Here is a 15,880-nt window from a genome sequence, read left to right as displayed (position 1 = left end):
CAACCCCTTAATGAAATACCGCTTTTTCAACCCATTGACTAACTAATTATCCAACTTAACCAACAACTCCTTGAGCTTACGATTGTAAGCTTGTACATACTCATTCTTCCCTTGTTTAGTATTAGATTTTCGCCACGGTCTCATTGTCATCTCTCAACATTTTAAACTCTGCCTCAAGCACCATCTTCAATGCATCCCAAAATTTTATAGATTTTTTGTCAATTTTTGTGTACCAATCAATGGCTATGCTTTGTAGCGTTGCTCGAAACCCTCTCAGACAACAGTCTTTGTCCTCCTGACCACTTGTTATCTAGATAGTTTTGTACGTCATATGATTTTAGGGAGTTTCTACATGTCGACATTGAAACTTGCCCTCACTTAGTACTGACATTGTGCCTTGGACTTGGTTGGATTGTTTTGTTCTCGACGTTTTGATGCTTCACTTGCACTCACGGCCATGTACGAATCCTCTTCATATCCACTCTCGGTGTCCCTTGCACTTTGGTTACATTTCACTTCATTATTGGACTCTCTTCTCCTCGAAGTCTTTGGTTCAATTCCCCCAATTCTCAGTGCTTTCGATATGGATAGTTGTTCTATGCAGTGTAAGTTACTCTCGAGTATCTCAATGAACCCATTCTCAAGATTTCCTTCTTCCTCCTCTTCATCTGATGCTAACTATATGGATGGGTTGCCTATTTGGTTAGCAAGGTATTCGTATGCTTTGTCCAGGTGTGGTAGGTGTCTTGCAAGTTTTACCCACTCACTCTTCGTCTACTCACTATCGATGAGATTCTTCATCTCCTCCCAACTACAACTTTGACTAATGCTTCAATTTTTGCTTCTAGGCGAACTTGGACTTTCCATCAATAGCCCATTTTTTTCTTCAGTGATTCTTCTTAGTCGTCTTTGTCACTCGCTTTGTTCTCTCAATTGAAGAGATATTCTTACCTATCTTTCTATGACTTCCTAACTACTTGGGATACATCATTTGTCTTTGTTTGGTTGCACAGGCATTAATTTCCAAAGGTACGTCTTCTAGTAGTGTCACATTCTTCATCTCCCTCCTGTTTGGTTCTTCATACCATTGTAGTATTTGTTGTCTACGACTCTATGTTGTTCCCAATCCCTCTCTTCCTAGAGGTCTCGAAGGGTAACAAAGTTACGAGTGAGCAACCTCAGCAATCTTTGAAAAATATTGTCAACTTCGTCATTCACTATTAGGTTATCCCTAATGTCGCTCTTGGGAACCTCTTGCTGGAGAGATTCCCTTCGAACATACAAGTTTACAAATACTTTCCACAAGTAAACCAAGTCTTGTGGCAGTCCGTCTTCAATCATGTATTCCTCTTCTTCGGTTTCAATTACTTTTGATTCTTCCATAGGTTGGCCCATTACATTGCCATATTACCTATCTGTGAATTATATTTTCCCAAGATTCGTATCAGCAATGGCACCAAATGTTTACTGGCTAACTCTACCAGTCACAGAAGTAAATGAAATTACAACTACAAAACAATTATGCATTTACAACAACATACAGAAGATATGTCATTCCTATTCTTTATTACTCAATAATATGCAGTGATTACAATACTCATATGTCAATCTACCAATCGATCGTGAGTCCCCGACTATGAACCAAACAAACAATATATAGTAGGCCGACATTGGTTAAGATGACCAACCATCGGTAACTACTAACAAAAAACCAATTGGGAACTACCTACTACAATGCATAACAAATGACTAACAAAACATAAAGAAATAAACTCACTTAACAATTATATTTAATTTTATTACTTGGTTGACTACAAAAACCCATCCAAATATAGATTGATATTATCCAAGTCCATCACATCTGGAGTCTCCTTCCCATCCAATTGTTGTATCACACAAAAGCAAGGTCATTAAGGCACTTTGTGGACTCAAACATGCTTCAACTACACTCACTGTCAAAAGAACTATAAGGCTGGCGTAAGCTCTTCATAGAAAGTTTGGTATTTTTGTGCCACAACTTTTCCCTCTCAAAATCTACAAAGTAAACATTTAAAACTTTGTAAGTAAACTAGAATTATAGGTATTGAACAAATATGTTGTCTACAAAGCTACAATTGAACTATAAACGATTCAATTTCTTTTCACCTACTTGTTAACCCATTCTCCTTCAAATGCATAGATGTGTAGAAAACAACCTACTACATAAACCAACAATCCTAGGTAGCATAGTCTCTACAACTCACTCTACACCTTTTAAGTTAACTCGGTTACATTTAGAGTGTCACTCACTTCCTTAAACCAGCTAAAGCAATAAGTCCAATTACGCCAAGACTCTAAGAATAAATGCATCATTGCAAAGTCTGAAGAAAACAAGCTTATCCTAACTACAAGACAGGTCACTCAGCCTACTGGTAAATTGATCTTGAATGAACTATAAGTCTATAGGTACACAGCTACACAATTATACATATACAACCCTAATTCAATTCAAGACTAAGGCCAACAGTGTCTATGAATATGAAGCTTTTGAGACTTGAGTATTTTCATTTTTGCAAATTATGAATATGAAGTATTTAAATATTCTATTTATCGGAAATTATGAGTATCATTGTTCTTATAATTTATAATTATGAACATATATTATAATAATTATTATTATTGTTATATTCCCATACCGTATCTGAATCGATAACTAAGAAAACATCTATATATTTTATTTTTTTATATGTTTTTGTATGACAAACCCAAAACAAAACCAGCCCCAAAAAACAATTCGACTAAACCCGCATACCAAACCACCAAACCTAAACCAATACCAAGACTAGTAACTCAGGTTTAGGTTAAAGATAGTGTTTAGTTTTCAAGGAGCTTCCTTTGCAAATTAGAGCAGAGGTTTATCCTTGTGTGTTGTTTCATTTTGTGTTGCCAATACCAGTAACTTAGGTTTAGGTTAAAGATAGTGTTTAGCCTTCAATTTGCAATTCAGCCGAGAGGTTTATCCCCATGTGTTGTTTCATTTTGTGTTGTCTCACTTTCTAGACAAATTAAAAACTAACTTGATTGAAATTATATCTAGGCACACCCCCAAGCCTACCTATATGTCTTACCATAGGTGCATTTGGGGGTAAAAATTTGAATTGGGACATCCCATATACACTTACAATTGAAAACTAAATAAGGAAAATAAAGCTACATGGAACAAAGGAGAGAGATGGATAGATTAAATAGATTCATAAGGAGAAGTGTGAATATAGGTTGGATAGAGAAAGCACATACCAAGTGCCCAATTCTCAAATGCAAAAGTTTGTAGTTACACAAGTAGTTTACATACAATCAAGAACGGCTCCAAAGAATTAGATCAAGCATGTATCTATGATAAGTAGAATGGTAGTAATAGTTACAGAGAGAGAGAGAGAGAGAGAGAGAGAGAGAGAGAGAGAGAGAGAGAGAGATTTTCATCATTCCTTATCCACTTAGAGGATGGTGTCCCCCATTTCCACAACCAAATCAAAACAGCCTTGTGGCTACCAAGATGAGCCCAAAGAAAGTGGCAAAGATGGTTGAGTCCCAAGATGAAGAGAATCCAGAGTTACCCGGGGACGCGTCCCCGACCTGAAAACCCCCGTCCCCATCCCAGGGACGTTTCGGGGACTTGGGGATGGCCAGGGGACGTTTCCCCCCATCCCCAAATTGCCCTATATTTTGAGGGGATGTCCCCAAAACGGGGGGACGCTTGCCCTAGCTCTGGGGGACGTCCATACGTCTCGGGGAGGGCTGGGGACGGCTGGGACGTCCCCAATACGTCCCGGGGATGGCTGGGGATGGCTGGGACGTCCCCAATCCGTCCCGGGGACGACCAGACGTCCCCCATATCTAAGGCCCTTAAAAAATATTAAAAAAATTTAAAAAGTTGTATTTTCAATTTTTTATTTAAATGTTTTAATATAGGCCCCTTATTAATTCAAATTGTTATTAAAAATAAAAAAAATTAAAAGATAACATTAATTAAATTTTAAATTTATTAATTTAATTCATAATTTTGACAATGAAACTATATGGCAGCAATGTAGCCTTTGGGCATTTTGACACAGAGATTAGAAAATCGCCAAACTCGGCGAGTCAATAGAAAAATAACACCCAATGCCTTTATTAAAGAATACATTTTTTTGGCCTCATGGGGCGCTGCCCCTCGACCCCGCAAGGGGCGATGCCCCTTGACCCCACCTTGGGGGTGCTGCCCCCAAACCCCCGTTGAAAAATATGGGGGGAAACTGCATCGATAGAAGTAGGGAAAATTTAACCTCCGAGTCTATTGATATGCATATTGACAATGTGAATGAATTGAAATTCTGATTTATGAATGCATAATTGCATATTGTCTATTGAGTATTAACAATGTTGTATGTTCAGAATTTACATTCTAAAATGTTTTCAACTTTTCATAGTATCATACACATGCTATATCCATGTTTTATTGTTTTCATATGAATATAATGTATGTATGCATGCTTTATCCATGTTTTCATATGAACATTTAGAATTTTGAAATTTTCCTATATATTTTAAATTTTTCCTATATTTTATATAGCCGTCCCCTTTGATGTCCCCCACCATCCCCAAATTTGGCAAAAAAATTTGTCGTCTCGGAAACGTGTCCCGCTGTCCCTTGCCGTCCCCGTCCCGGAAACTCAGGGTAACTTTGAGAGAATCTAAATGAATAATTAGGACTTGGAAAACCCTAGGGATAAAAGGGAATTATCAATGCCAAAGGATGCTCATATAACTCCAAAATTTTATGATCTCCTTGGAATATCTCCACAATAAGGAGATAATTGAGGAGTGACATGAAGATCAAGTACAAGTGTATAACCTTGCCATATGTGGAGTCCCTATGTAATTCCATTGGGTAGCCTCCCTACTTATGAATGAAACCTAGGATAAGTAGTGAAATTGGGGGAAAAAGGTGCATTCTTACCACAGAGTGATGATTGAGTCCCAAGCTGAATAGAATATAAATGAATAATTAGGACTTGGAAATCTTGGGAGAACACTATTGAAGTCAAAGGATCCTCATATGAAAACTTGTGCTGCAAAATTTACCATCTTTGGGGAAAAAAATATCCATATTAAAAAGATAGTTGAGTGGTGTCATGAGGACTGGATAGCTTTGTTGCATGTGAGATCATTCAATGCAACACCATTGGGTAGGCTCCCTACTTAAGAATGAAACCTATGGTAGACCATGAAAAAGGGGGAAACAAGGACAATACTATTAGAAGTCCATTTGCAACAAGAAAGTGTGTCCATGATCAAGGGGATGACCAACAAGAGACAAGTGAGGTTCATCATTGCTATGCTTGATGTATGCTTGCCTTGAGAAGGACAAGTGAATTGATGTTGGAGAGATTGGAACAAGCTAATCAGGGTGCAAGTGGTTCCACCCTAAGGATTGAATCGCTAAAAGAGAGAGTGTGATTGTGAGATGTTAACCTATAGGCTCACTTACAAGTGAAAACTGTAGTAGAAGACATGCAGTCTGAAACAATATGTAAATTGTGGATCATGTGAGGTGTTGGTCAATATGCTTGTTCAAAAGTGAAATATCCACTAGAAAACTTGTAGTAGAAGAAACAATATGAATTGTGGATCGTGTATCATGTATCTAACCATCTATGTGATGCACAAGGACTCGAGATTAGGATGGCAAAGATCCTATGAAGCTGGCAAAAAGAAAAGTTATCAATTTCCTTGACAATTATAGAAAACAAAATCAGCATGATTGATTGTGTAGAAAGATAAGTTGCAAGGTGGAGATGCATAAGTCCAACAATTGTCAAGTTCCACTAATATCAAGTTGTATAATAGGAAGAGGAATCATTTTAGAGATATTGGATGGTTATGCTTGTTGTTGTACATATCAATTTTTAGAACAGCTCATCATGTATTGCATAAGTGGAAGTTCAGAATCCCTTTTGGTGCAGTCATTGGGCATGAAGCTTCTGTACAACCAAGTCAGAGTTTTGGGTAATGCCTAAGGGATTCTTTGGAATTCCTTTCTTGCCTTGATGTTTTATCTTTCTAAAGAAAAAATTATAATATGACATAATATTATAGAAACAGAATATTCAACAAAATGCTGATTCTAATAAAAGATTCAAAGCTATAGAAATTTCATTTGTTGTGAAGTTGAGCACAATAGAAAATAGAGCAGAAATTGCAACAAGCAAACAAACTAACCACAGTGCAAAATGATGTGCTTGGAGTTTGTGGCTTAAGAAATAGCATACCTGTAAACGATGGATATGGCAATGTCTCCCAGTAAGGTTGCAACAATCTCAAAATAGCTGCTCCAGCCCATCAACAAACAATCATAAGGATAAAGATGACATTATTGTGTTCTTGCAGCTACATTTGCTAGAAAAAACAAACCAAAACCAGCAACCAGTTATGAAACAAATCCAGCCCACACACGAGTATTTCAGCAGCTAATCAAGACTGAGATGTAATGTAATGTCCCTTTTTGTAAATGCCCTAGTTTTTGCCCTAAAACCACAATTCTAAATAACTTTCCTACTAGGGTTAGGAACATAAACTTTACCATAAGATATCCCTAATTTATTGGGGAAATTCAACCATAGGGAAGCTAGGATAAGGTGCCTCAATAGGGTGCCCTAGAGATCCTCTACCCTAGGCCCAAGAGCGGGCATACCGTCCCTCTTGGCCCCATGTGGCCCGTGCCATCCATATGAGGTAGTGTACCTAGCGAGGTGTCCTATAACCATTCCCCCTTCATCTTGCCATTCATTTCCCACTTCCTATGATTGGACTTCTTGGTGTATTAATTCACCATGATAGAGGGATGACGTGTATTCACAATAGGGCGCCCCGGAAGCCCATCTCTTCTAAGCTCAAAGGCAGTACCCCTTAACCCCTTGGCCTCATTGACCTCATAGGACCATGAGGTGGCATACCTAGAAGAGTACCCCATCGTCGTTCCCCTCCTTGTAATCCCTCATTTCCCCTATCATGGCTGACTTTAATAATCAATCAGTTAATATAAATAATCCAATACTATGCATGTATTGTATATATATATATATTAATTAATCAATCATAAACCACAACATATTATTAATCATCAATGAGCATATATAAATAACATTCATCATGCTATGCATAAAGAACTCATATCAAACCGCAAGTATGTTTGAACTGCTATATATTAATTATTAATATTTAATCTGATCTGATCGATCTTGATTGACTTCCTTTTATTCTTCTGCTAGGTGTGCTCTTCTTATATCCTCTCGTTGGCTAGAGGGTTGTGTTGATGTGTCTTTCGTACACGACCAAACAAAGAATAAAATACATCAAGGTACCTTATCCTCTCTTGAGTAAAGTTTCTGAATGCTGAAGATATCGCAAAAAGGATCACTCGGATAAACTTCAAGGTTCTGTTATGTAGGTTCTCTACTCGTGGATAAGCTCTCTGTGGTATGATGTGATTTGCTGGAATCACAAGGGGACTTACACTCGATGACCTAAACGTCTGATTTACTTTGAATATTACTGGAACACAGGATTTCACTAGCCTAGATTTTTTTGAAAAAAGGAAAAAAGGATGAGGGCGAGGGAAGGATCTAATTCTGACACTAAGAATGTAGGAGCAATGAATGACCTTTGATGAAATTCTAACTAAGTCTTGTTTTGACATCCTAGGACCATCTCCACAAGGTTAGTGCAATCTTTGGAGGAAAGCTTTATGACGTTCAAATCATCGCTACAGGCATAGACACCATCAGGCTGATGCATATCAGTGAAGAAGTGACAATTGAAGTTAAGCTTAAGCTGAATGACTCCAGTTGACTACACAAGGCAAGTCTGCAATCAACAAACTGCTAATAGTATGGATATACAAATTTCACCATCAATCAAACACATTTCTTCCACTCATCCAATAACATGAAATCAAATCTGAGAAGTATAGAGACCATGCAGATTGTTGAATCGACCCATAGATTTCACCATTTCTTCAATGAAGTTTACAAGTCTTTTACAACAACATCTTGGCAACAATCTTTGCCTTCTCTTTCTATTCTACTCTACCTGCTATTCTATTTGTTATTAATCATTAGCTATTCTAACCTCTAAGAACTAACTATTAACCTTCTAGCTATTGACTAACTATTAGCCTTTACAAATGAGTATATAGCGCCCTCAATACAATTCAATGGCTTAGATCAATTTGAGATCAATGGCCGAGATTTTACAATGAAAACCCTAATTAGGGTTTGTTACAACAAACTCAATTCTGGCCAATGAAATAATTGTATTATTTGGACACGTGTCTTCTCTGGACTCTTCGACCAATGGATAACCGGGGTAGGTACATCGAAGTTTGTGTCATCCCCGACGAGTCAGGTACATTGAATCTGGACACGCTGAGGTGGACCAATCCAACTGGAGGAATGATGACTGGGACGCCACCTTGTCTGACACTTGGTTGATGTTCAATTTGGTGATGCTGAGAAGCTAACTTTAATTAACTCTTCTGAAATTATCTGCTTCTCCAACAGACCCTTGCTTTAACCTCCTTTGTCTTTGATGTGCAGGATGGATGGTGTACCTTTCCTTGAAATGCTGGACTGGAAGAGGTCGTCCTTGATGATGCTAGACCGAAAAAGGTCGTCCCTGATGATGTTGGACTGGAGAAGGTCATCCTTGTTGATGCTGGACTAGAGAAGGTCATCCTTGCCCTAGTCTGGTCTTCTTTCATCTGCACAACAAACCAAAAGATGATTAAGGTCATATAACATAGCATTTTCCACCTTAGATCATCAACAAGAAGATATAAAAAAAATTAAGCTTGTTCAAGATTCTCCCCAAGGACAGGCCCTATAAGAATTTCGCCCTGGACCCTTTGGAAGGGTCAGGAGCAAAATTTGCTATTTTGCCCAATTTAGACCTCTCTTTAACATTATTTCACAATTAGCTTTTCGCCTGGCCCAAACAAGGAAGAAAACAAGAGATATACGGATTTTCGCTCTGGACCCTTTGGAAGGGCCAGGAGCGAAAATCATGTTTTGACCTTGATTCTTGATTTTTCAAACTCTAATCTTCCTTGGGAGGCAAACATAGACTACTTTCCTTTCATTTCCACCTTGGTCCTAACTTTGGCTAAAGGAAAAATGAGTTCTTTCAAGAATTTTTCTCTGGACCCTTTAGAAGGGTCAGGAGCGAAATTCTCTTTCTTGGCTAAAATCTTCACCTCATCCACCTTTACTCACCTCCTAAGGCTTAGAACAAGTCAAAATACTTCCATACATGCCTTAAAACTAGGAATTTGGTCTTGACAAGTGAGAAATTTAGGTGTTCAAGGATTTTCACTCTGGACCCTTTGGAAGGGTCAGGAGCGAAAATCACTTCCCAGGTTGATTTTCATCTTCCTTTTCAACTCATTCTCACACAAACTTGGTCAAATCAACTTCCTCTTTACGCAATCAAGACAATTCATCATCCAACTTGGTCTAGGCAAGGAAACATTTCAAGGTCAAAGGAAGGCAAAAAGGAAGATTTCGCTCTGGACCCTTTGGAAGGGTCAGGAGCAAAAATCTCCTCCCAAGCTGGCTTTCATCATTTCAAAGTCAAAAAGCTCTTCTTCAAGGCGAAACATGTATCAACTTTCCAAATTACGCCTCAAAAGTCAACAACCTTGGTCATATCTTTTCAAAACTCCTTCAATCATCATCAAGTGCATTTGTTCATCAGCTTCTGAAATCGCTACTTCCATCTCTCTCTGACCACTGACTCCACTTAATAGGCTCCAACCGGAAGGAAAACAAGACTCTGACAAGAAAACCATCAATCCAGACCTACCCTGACCTGAGACCTATCACTTCTTCAATCAACCTATCCATCTTCATTCCCTGAAAGGAAAAGCTTCACTAAGGCAAACCTAGGGTTCCGGGCAGACAACTAATGACCTCCCAAAACCAAGCTAGACTCAGCTTGAAAGAAACCCTAATACGAGCTCTTAGAGAAAAAAAACTTCAATATATCCAGCCCAGGTGACCACTCACTCACTCCAAACCCAGCAAGAAGAGAGAAAACCTAACTAGGGGAAAGCAAAACCCTAGAAAAAAGAGGGGGTCCCCATTCTAATGGGGCAATGTGTGAAATGGTCACAACAGGTTGCAACTCTCTTCTAAAGTTATGACCTGTGGGGTGAGGTGTGTCCCTTCATGAACCAGGTGTCTCTTTATGCTTGCACACCCCTCTAACCATTGTTGTCTAGTCCTAACTAATCCTTCATTTCGCCTAGAGGGAATTGCTGCTGCTTAGAAGGGAAAGAATAATCAAATGTTGTTGATTCATCAAGCAAACCTCATTACCTTTGTTCTGCAGATTGCTGATTACAACCAACTGTAGAATGCCTTATGACCATGAAATTGTGGAGTCTTACTGGCCTAAGACAATTTCATAGTTTGATCTGTTGTTTCATCTAATGCTAGGATCGGGTCATGACATGTAACCCCAATTGGCAGCAATTCTCAATTTATTTGCCTAATAAAATTTTTGGAAAGGCTGTTGGAAGCCTTAGATGGCATCTGTGAAGAATCCATACGAATTCTAGGAGATACAAGGGAGAGAAAAGTGTGGGCATGGGTACAGAAAGACACCACAAGATATTTCCCTCTTCACAGAATTGAACATCTACCATGATCAGTTTTATGAGCAATGGAAATAACTTCAAAGCATAACAGAATTAGGAATCTTAAAAGAACTGGGTTGCCCATTTGCCATGTTAAGATGACCCATTGCCCCAAGGGACATGTTCCTGATAAAGTAATCTGCATTAATGTGGCTATGTATACACCCCTATAAGGGAGCTATGACAGGACAGGTACAGTGATATGGCAGCTATAATAAAACATATAATAACAGAGCCGTAGAGGCCCTCTGTGAATAAAGAGATATTTACCAATTAACTAAAAGCATGCTTAACCCCGTGAATGCAAAAAATCAAATTAGGTAAAGTGTTGTTGTATGTAGCTAGGTCGGAGCCCTTCTAGGGCCGACCTAGCACACATAGCGTGTGTATGAGCCCACCGACCTTAAAAGGCATAAAACGTGGTTGTATTAATCATGCCCTATGTGAGCGGCCTACGTATCTTATGTAACTTGTAACTTATTTGTGACCTATTCCTTTTTGGTGCCAATATTGACAAGGCCGATCTAATGGTCTTGGAGTGCTAGCGGCACATACATATTCAAGTTAGCATTCATTGTTCAAACACACAATTCAGTGAATACAATTCCTATCTTCTCTGTGATCAGCGAATTATACTCAGAGGTTAGTGAATTACATTTAGAAGACAGTGAATCAGTATTAGAAGTCGGTGAACATCAGCAGATGCACAGTGAACATCTTTAGAAGTCAGCGAACCTTATCAAGGCACAGCGAACTCTCTTGAAGGACTGCGAACTGGTCTAAGGGGGCAGCGAATATCATCTGAGGGTCAGCGAAACATCATCTTTGTGACAGCAGATCAATCTTGTAGACAGCGACCTCAATCTGCCATCCTCCTTGTCACAGCAGCAGTTGTATTGCAGATAAGTTTATTATTGCTAGCTGCCCTAGGTTTCTGTGCATAGTTGCTGACAGCTTCAAGTGTTGAAGCTCATTGTAAATTCAATTGGTTATTGCCTAATCAATATCTGAGAATTGTTGCTGGGTTTTTCACCTCCGAGAGGGAGGTTTTCCCAGGGTATATTGGTGTTACTGTTCATATTGTCTTATTTTTCTGTTATTGCTATCTAATTACTACAGTCTGATCCTAAAATTAACATAGAGTTCATAGCACGATTCTCAAATTGTTTTTACCATAGGCTTAGAATTCCTCATCCCAATTTTGACTAAGTCGTGAAAATAAACTGCAAAAATAAGACTTGACACTTGCAATATTCTTAACTTGATAAAATAAGGCCAAGCAGAGCAACATGAAGAGTCAAAATAAGTGGCAGATTCCTCATTATGTTGCTTAAGCATTATTATAGGAAAGGATGCGATATCTACCCAAGAGAGCATCCATAAACTTAACAACCCTGAAAGTTCTCTTTCTTATCTTAACCAGCAGTCAAACAAGGTAAGTCATTAGTCAATAGACCCTTGATCTGTTGGTGAAGTTGATTGGTTCTGAGTAAGTCCACCAAGGATCCAGTCATGCTGAGAGCAAGGCCCTGACAGCTAATGGGATGAAGCCAAGATCATGCACCAGGAAACTTTGGGAGAAAGGATAGCCCTCAATCCTTGACGCTAAAAAAGAGGTTTCAGTTTAAGGCTCATGCTCCCATATTGGATAGCAAAATGATCTTATAGATGATATAAAATCCTCCATCAAAAATAAAACAAGGTAACAACTCTCTATAAGTTGTCAAAATATTCAACCAACCCTTTTGTAAAATTATTATTACGCAATCAAATAGATGGGAGAGAACTCAATGACAAAACACGGAATACCAATGTGTACATAAATTGGACTTGATGAAATACAAATCTATGCCTGACTCATTGCATTATTAAACTAAAGTTAAGAGATCAAAACTAGATTGAGTAAGCTTATGAATTTCTCCATGTCTTTTTTGGTATAGCATAAAAAGCTCAAAGAATATGACAAAACATTATTGGTACTCAGAGCTTATTCCTTTTTGTAGAAATTTGTTCTGACATCATGTAGAAATGCACAAACTGTTTACTTCGGAGAAGAGTAACATAATATTGAATCAGCGACAAATTAAAAGAACACAGGACAAATGACTCTGGAGAGATGCTCTTGATGCCCTTAGGAAAGGGGAGAAATAGGGTGACCCTAGGCACCTTCAACTTTGTAATAAGAATCATTGAATCAAATTAGATAGGATGATAATAGGATGAAATGGTGAGAGGAATACCCTCTATTTATATACCATTTCTACATATGAAATGAGAATGGACCAACTTAAACGAGGTACATAACCTATATAATATTAAAAAATACCTTAAACAGGTATGGCACCTAACATGAGTGGGCTTATTAACACGTATAGATTATAATCACAAAGTACACGGTACCAATCACTACTTAAAGGTGTACCACATGAGTCACTAACTCAATGGGACACCGGAAGGGAAAAGGTCTAAGTCAAATTATACATGCTAACAATTTTCCTTGTGCATTCTCATCAAAAGGGGCTCACTAGATTACAGACATCGAACAGAGATCTATTGTTACTCTATTCCAAAATTCATGTGCATTTCATTGAGATTCATATAGAAATCACCCCAGTTCATGATCCATACTGCCCTTGTGAACATGTTAGCTCTTGCCAATGCTCCAACATATATCGGGACTTCAGTCATAGCTTCCTGGTCCTAATTTTAGCCCCCTAACACACACCACATTGCTAATGTCAGAAATGGAGAAAATTACATAGATAGTGATTTGCAACAGAATTGGTGACTTCAGTGAGAAATATCTCAAACATTGAAAAAAACACCGGCCTCTTCCATTGACCCCATAATTCAAGCATAAATACAATGTAGATGATTTCCAGAAGATCCCAATGTAATTCAATAATAATTTGGCAGTGGGACCGATGAAAAGTAATAGCTAAAACGTAGACAACAATAGTGCCTAAGCAGAAAGCAACGCGTGTAGTGCCAAAATACAAGAAGCCACTATCCTTGGCATTTCGTTAGATGAGATGTATCTTTTTTTGTGTTCTTGTAGAAATCTAGAAATCTAAAGCTCTGGAGAGAAAAAGAAAATGGCTATTGATTCAGCCGAAAGAATTGAGGGAGATTTATCGACAAGATCCAAATCAACGCAAGTTTCCACTGGAAACATAAATTATGGGTACTTTGACGTGCCTCGGCGGGAGAGAAGAAGAAACAGAGTAGAAGCATTGACCTCGTCGTTGAATATAAACAATGCAAAGCATATGATAAATGCAGTTAAACTAGAGAATTCAAGGAAAATGCGTATGTAGGTAGAGCAGGGCAAAGCATATATATCTTCTATCATTAAGCCCACAAAATCTCAAACTATGGAAACAAAAGTGTCATAGACAAAATAGTACTGGGTATTAAATTCGTCCTATATCTCTTGATTTTCCCAATATTGAGCAGAGAAAACATGAATTGAAGAAACAATGGAGACAAAAGCTCCATAGACAAAATGATAATGGGTATTGAATTTGTTCGATCTAATATCAAAATTGATCCTCTATTTCTTGATTTTTCCAATACAGGTCGAAGAAAAGGGCGTAAGTGGTTACTGAAATACAGTGTACCTCCATTGAGCCACAATGCGAGAGGCTTTGAATGCGCGTCGTGCTCTGCTTCCACAAAGTAGTAAAACAATGCACGCCCTGCCTTTTCATCAACATCAACATAGCCTGCATATTGCTTGAATTTCACTGAAGGTTGTCCCGGAAGCCTCTGCACCAAATCATCTGAAGGACCTCCCCATACCGTAACAGCACTATTCATAAACCCAAATAAAATCAATATCCATAGTCCTCCCATCTTCTTTACTCCTCCAAGCCCTCGTTGGATCTATTTTATTGTACAACTACAGAGCCAATGCGAGGCAGGAGGAGCAATGTTCTCATTGCCCAAAAGTGAAATCCAGTGCAACCATGGAATTGACGTGAGGGGCCTAGCTATTCAAATTCTAATGCCAACTCTATGGGAATAGGTAATTGCTAATTACGACAAAATCTGAAAGTAAGACAAAATGTTAAGCCTATGTTAAGGCTATCATTCTCATTGAACAGGACAGGGGCATTATTGTCACCTTGCAAGGGCAATAATTTCTACACAGTTAGAAGAATAAATTATTTATTTTTGTCCACGTGCGGGTCCCTCTTTTTGAAATTGGAGATCGTGGACATAATTATCAAACCAGATTTGCCCAAAGAGGCTCGAATTTATTGTCAGAACACTCCAAGTTGGAACGCATTCCAAGCTCCCTGGTCTGTACGTTTATAGGTCTCTATACCTGAGCTTTTTTAAAAGTGGTCATATTTTATATTTCAAAGAGGATTTTTCACATTATAGATTTGAAGAGTATATTAGGGACATTAAAAATTGTGATACTAAAAATATGGTTAAATAAAATGAGCATACATAATATAGATGAGACAATATAATGAAATTACGAAGCAAATAGAAAGCTAAACAAATCTGTGGGTTTCATAGGCTGTTTGGCCTAGTGAACGTTATTAAAAACATTCATTTATTCATTGCAAACCAAATATTTCTTTGAGATGTCCCATCTTCCTCTTTTAGCGGAGCAATGACCTCCAAAGTGGCAACTCAAGAGTTGAGTAGCTACTTCATGATTAGGTAAATGATGTGAAATGCATGATTGTATGGATGATTAATCTAAAATGCTAATTGTTCTAGATGATTGAGATAAAATTGCCTAGTAATGATGCTAAAACTATGAATGCAAGGAATCTTTATTACTCCAAAATGAGGGGTATTTATAAGAATTCCAAAGCCAAAAGTTGAGGTCGCAGGAATTGACGGTCCAGATTTGATCTGAAAATATCAAGCACTGAGATTGAGGAAGTTGGAGAAGAGGTTGGAGGAAGGGACACTTGTTATCTCTGTGGTGACAAGTGTCAAGGAGTCTTGTTCATGAGAGGGCAAGTGTCCAAGGGAGGAGACATTTGGCAAAAGTGTCATGTGTTTCAAGGGAAGAATATCCAACCCATAAGAGGTTAGGATGTGCAAGAGGATAGGGTTAGTTAGACCCTAGGATTAGATAGAATGGGTTAGGTTAGGGGTGGTTAGGTTAGGTGGTTAGGTTAGGTGGTTAAAAGTTAGGAGCCA

At 38.3% G+C, this 15,880-nt stretch overlaps 1 protein-coding gene across 1 annotated transcript in view; it reads right to left on the bottom strand.

Moving 5' to 3' along the window:
- The window catches only part of LOC131072836 (serine carboxypeptidase-like 42), a 39,382-nt gene extending 24,364 nt beyond the window's left edge, over positions 1-15,018 (bottom strand). The window contains exon 1 of the mRNA XM_058009117.2: positions 14,332-15,018. Coding sequence (XP_057865100.2) covers positions 14,332-14,566 — 235 coding nt within the window. The 5' untranslated portion in view covers positions 14,567-15,018. The remainder of the gene's footprint in view (positions 1-14,331) is intronic.
- Positions 15,019-15,880: the final 862 nt, after the last annotated feature.

This window comes from Cryptomeria japonica, chromosome 5 (assembly GCF_030272615.1).
Source record: "Cryptomeria japonica chromosome 5, Sugi_1.0, whole genome shotgun sequence".
Lineage (NCBI taxonomy): Eukaryota > Viridiplantae > Streptophyta > Pinopsida > Cupressales > Cupressaceae > Cryptomeria > Cryptomeria japonica.
The sequence above is the reverse complement of the archived record's forward strand: the minus strand, read 5'-3'. Positions and strand labels throughout refer to the sequence as shown.